The following is a 4863-nucleotide window of genomic DNA, read 5'->3' on the forward strand; positions in this document are numbered from 1 at the left end:
CCAGCCGCTTGGCCACCCCGCCCCGGCTCGGCTCTTCCACGTGAAACGTTCTGGTCAGTAGGTTGTAGAAGGAGCCGTAGCACACTGCCACCACAGTGCAGGTCAGGCAGATGACGTTATAGGGCATGCTGAAGTCTGGCGTCGGCAAGTTCACCAGCAGTGGCTCTGTGTACAGGCGCACAAAATAGCTGGAGCCATCAGAAGAAGGAAACCTAGAGAGCGGAAGCAGGAAAGGGAACATCAGCCCATGCAGAACTGCTGCTTTGTGCTCACCAGACGGGATGACAGCAGCTGGCAGCCCTCAGGTGCTGTGGTACAGCCCCGCTCCCCAGCACAGGCACACTTACAGTGAGGTGAAGAGAGGGCTCTGCTCCACATCCACGTCCTTCATTGCAATGACGCTGGGCACCAGGGCACTAAGCACAGATGAACTAAGGAGACAAGGACGTGCTAGTGTCAGTCCTGCCAGCCAAGAGATGGCAAGGGTTTTTCCTGTCCCCAGAGACCTGGGCAGCAAGTCCTACATGAGGCCCAGAAGGGGACAAGGAGCTGAGATGTGTTGTTACCTGACGTAAAAGCCATGATTGGGGTCAGGTGGGTACTCTGTCCACTTCAGTAAGGCCCTCTCAAACTGGATTGTGATCTTGGTGACAGAGTTGGCTGGAAGCTGGATCAGCATTTCCAAGAGGTGAGGCCGTGTCCGGTCCTGAGCTGGCTGATAGTGGATATAACCTAACACCAAAGAGACATGTCAGTGGCACCGGGGCGACCTTGTCTAATCTCACATTGCCTGGACAGCTCCCATGGGGTGGGCGCTCCTGCTTCCACTGTCCTGGGAGTGGTTTTCTTGGCAAGTGAAGACGCACAGGTAGCAAAAACCACGTATTAAAGCTAAATCTGGCTGGTCTTCAGAGCTAATGACCAATGAGAGTCGGGTGGTCATAAGGAAAGGTATAAATGCGAAATAACACCCAGTTATCAGTTTTAAATCGAGCCCCCTTTACCACAAAAATCAATTAACTTTGGTTTAGACCCTTGTTGGATTATGAAACACTGTCCATGTGCCTCTTATAAATAAAAGACTGAAAGTCTCATCTGCTGTGAGTGCCGAAACACTGTCCATGTGCCTCTTATAAAAGACTGAAAGTCTCATCTGCTGTGAGTGCTGAACTGAGGGCTAAGAAAATATCCTAGCATGTTTTGTTTCCCAGTCCAGTTTCCCAGGGATCACCGGGGCCCGAGGGAGGGACTAAACCATCTTTGGAATGAGCTGCTTGTGCCAAGGGAACTGGGTGGCATGTGCTCCCGGGAGGGTTTGCTTACTTGGCTTGTTTTCCTTCCCCTTCGTGATGATAGCCAGAGTGTGCACATAGAGTCGCAGATACCATGGCACAGTCTCCAGCAGGATCACGGGGAAGGCCCGATACGGGTGAGTGTTGTAGATGAGAGTGCTGATCTCTCCAGTCTGCAGCCCGTATCCGCTTACATAGCGCTGAGCATGGAGTACGGGTGTTGGCATTTCCGCTGCAAAAAAGAAAAGGACACAGGAATGGGGGGCGATGCCAGGTGATTTTTAGGCCTGGAGCCCTGACCAGTGGTGCAGGTGGAATGAAGCTCTGGTCACTCACAGCTGTCTTGGGGCCGCTTCCACTTCAGCTGCACATTGAGGCTGCGAGATGTATTGAAGAGCGAGGGGCTCAGCAGGTCGTAGACAGCATAGGTTCTCTTATCTCCCTGGACAACAGCTTCATGTACAGATGTTGGAGGGGGGGTCACTTCCAGTAACTCCTTTTCCTGAGAAAGCAAATGGACCATGAAAGGTGCCCCTTGAAATAACTGGCAGCGCTGGGCAAAGCCCGTCCAGCCATCCCTGAGCCTTCCTGCCCAATGACCAGCTTGGCCCTCTTCCTAACATCGCCACACTCATCCCTACAGCCCTGCTCATAGGAAGGAAACCACCTCCCTTTGTTAGCCCTGGGGGGGCCTGGCCATGCAGGGGATGGAGCCAAGCAAGGATGTTTCAGAGCCACATGAAGTGGCTGAACTGAGTGAGCAAGGAGTGTTCTCTGGTCTGTGAGCATTACCTTGTTCCTAGGGGAGATGTCAACGTAGACTTTGCTCTGCGACGCCAGAGGACATGCGTCAGTAAGTGTGCGAGAGAACATCTTAAAGAGGGACCAGTCTGCGGGAAGCAAAGTCAGTGGCAGGCGGAGTGAAGTGCTGCAGGCTGGGGGCACTCGAGGACCACAGCACATTGCCACTGAGCTTACCTTTCTTTCCTTGGCCACTGGAAAAGGTGTCAAACACCACAGTGAGGGTCTGCCTGAGCTCCCAAGACACAGCCAGGCAGGAGGCATCCTGGACAAGAAAGAGACAGGTGGCTCTGATCACACTTTCTGGAGGGGCAGGACACCAGGACGGAGCTGGAACTCCACCAGGACTGCAAGAATCCCATTGGGACACAGGTGACACCAGAGAAGCAGGACGACAGCTGTTAGACACAGTGAACCCACCACAGGGGAGCTGGGCAAACCGGTGTGTCACCTTGCAGTGTCACAAGGCAGCTTCTGATTTTCTCTTGGGGTTGTTAAAGGAGGGAGTCCTGAGTCTCACACTTACCCTGCAGATGGGGCGGATGTGCACTGCCTGCGAGTGGTAGCTGCTGTGGAACAAGCGCTCAGCCTTCAGCAGCACAGCAAGCCCAGCCTGCAGGGAGAAAAGAAGAAACTCAGCCCCAGGTCTGTTCTCTGCTCCCACTGAGAGAAAGGCCCTGATGAGACTTCCCACTGCATGCTCCTGGGTTGCTATCAGGAACCCAGCTCAATCAGGAGTGGCCCGATGAAGCAGCAGGACTCGCTGTTACCTTTGAGCCACATGGGAGCAGCTTCTTCCAAGGTGTGAGGTTCTCTGTGCAGACAACCTCCCGGGGCAGGACGGCATATCGCAGGAGATGGTGGTCGGTCCCTGGGCAGGGAAGTGGAGGGTCAACAGGCTGGTACTGCTGCAGGCGTGAGAGCAGAAGCAGACCTGTTCCACCCTGCAGCCCACCACCCTCTCAATATGCCCCAAATGCCCCGAGCTTAATCAGGAATAGATCCCACACTGTTCAGAGTGATTTGGAAAGAATAGGTAAGGGTATATTCTGGCAGATTTTTTTCATGAGTGCCTTAAATCCTCTAGTCCTCACTGTTTTGTAAAATACTTTTCAGAGAGACAGATGAGGGCCTGGGAACATCTGCCATGTACTGCTTGTGGGTTTCCTTTGTTCCAATCCAAGCCTCATTTGTAGGGAGAGGAAATGCTTCCAGGAGGAGCTTAACAGACCCTGTTGTACACACCCAGACCCAGAATCATTGCAGGACCTGCACCCAGACTCCCTGCGGTGGCACAGGGCAGAACTAAAGCTAGAGGCAAGAGTGAGAGGGCAGAGCTGGGCAGCCAGGTGCAGGCTGGGCTCACCATTGGCTAAGCCCAGGGGTTTGAAGGACGCTGTTGGAGTGACTGTGTTGGTCGAGTCAATGAAGTTGAGAGAAGCACAGAATATTCCTGAGAGGATGTTACTCAGTTCTTTCCAGGCTTTGTCAATACTGTGTGAGAACAGATACCAGAGATTACTCAGCAGCTCATATCCTCAGAACAACAAGTGTTAAGCCAGTAACATTCAATAAATACACTGGGGTGACCACGCTGGCTTTCAGAAGCTGCAAGCAGCGTGCAGGCAGAGGCTGCTGGTCGTGCACTCTCCAGCTTTCTTGGTATTTTATTCTAACACATGAGATCTGGGGACATTCACTGCAGGGGCAGCCCCTGGGCTGGCAGGGCTTCACACAGCCAGGGACCCGGCGGTGGGTGCAACTGGTATGTGAGGAGGGGGCTGGGGGAGCAGGGAGCATGCGGGAGATGATGTGCAGTGTATGGGGAAGGGGCTGTGAGACCTAAAGCAACACCTTGGTGCAGCTCTGAAGGCTGACCTGACCAGCAGACCCGCAACGGGCCACTTGTAGGGAGGCAAGAGCTCTGTGAGTCTACACAGATCTGCTGCAGATCTAACAGGGGCTGTGTGCTGAGGGAGGTGGTGACAAGTATTGGATGGGAGCCAGAGGAAGTGAGTCACGGATGAGAGGTCAAGATATAACCCCATTGTATTAGCACAGTGAGGGGTTTGTCATCACAGAGCCCATAAGGGAATTACTCGTTCCTTTAGTGAACAAGGGTTTGCCCTCAGCACTACATCCTCCCCGCACACTGAGCGGGGCTACGTTCTGCTTTTCCTTAGAGCTGCTCCTGGGGTTGCAGGCTCTTTATTCCAGCGGACACTTTCCAACCCTAGAGGCCCCTGCACATGCTGTGGCTGCCTCGTGTGAGAAGGGTGACAGCTCCTGAGAGAGGTGGCTGTGGAGGGCACCCAGAGGGACAGACCTGCGGCCGGGGTACCTACTTGGTGACAGTAGGCTGGAACCAGACCCAGAGCTCGGCGCCAGCAGGTGCCTGGAGGGGCGGCTGCCCCCAGGCCCGGGTGCGCCAGAAGCCCTGGGTGAGGGCGAGGTGGAGCTCCCGCACGCCCAGCGCCGCCACCAGCCGTCCCAGCGCCTTCGGGAAGAGCCTGTAGTGAGAGACTGCGGGCAGTGTTAGCCCCTGCCCTGGCCCCTTCCCTGTCATGTCACGTCACACCGGGGCCTGGCCAAACGTGACGTCATCCCCTGGTGTTACCCCCACTTGCGTCAGTGCACCAAGCCCCCTCATGCTGATGTCACCGCAGCCCCTGTAGCCTCGCTCTGCCCTGTTCCTGCTCACTTCAGCACCCCTCCCGCAGCACCCTTACCCCGCCTCTGGCGTCACTTGTCCCGCTGGCGTCATCGCCCC

General features: G+C 55.2%; 1 protein-coding gene across 1 annotated transcript in view; it reads right to left on the bottom strand.

Moving 5' to 3' along the window:
• Positions 1-4731, bottom strand: part of PIGT (phosphatidylinositol glycan anchor biosynthesis class T) — a 5521-nt gene extending 790 nt beyond the window's left edge. Inside the window, exons 1-11 of the mRNA XM_009645427.2 lie at positions 4439-4731; positions 3460-3587; positions 2864-2964; positions 2620-2706; positions 2271-2358; positions 2085-2182; positions 1629-1794; positions 1324-1524; positions 567-732; positions 348-431; positions 6-212 (exon numbers count right to left, since the gene is read on the bottom strand). Coding sequence (XP_009643722.1) covers positions 6-212; positions 348-431; positions 567-732; positions 1324-1524; positions 1629-1794; positions 2085-2182; positions 2271-2358; positions 2620-2706; positions 2864-2964; positions 3460-3587; positions 4439-4659 — 1547 coding nt within the window. The 5' untranslated portion in view covers positions 4660-4731. The remainder of the gene's footprint in view (positions 1-5; positions 213-347; positions 432-566; positions 733-1323; positions 1525-1628; positions 1795-2084; positions 2183-2270; positions 2359-2619; positions 2707-2863; positions 2965-3459; positions 3588-4438) is intronic.
• Between the last annotated feature and the right edge of the window lie 132 nt (positions 4732-4863).

Source organism: Egretta garzetta, unplaced genomic scaffold (genome assembly GCF_000687185.1).
Source record: "Egretta garzetta isolate BGI_Z169 unplaced genomic scaffold, ASM68718v1 scaffold188, whole genome shotgun sequence".
Lineage (NCBI taxonomy): Eukaryota > Metazoa > Chordata > Aves > Pelecaniformes > Ardeidae > Egretta > Egretta garzetta.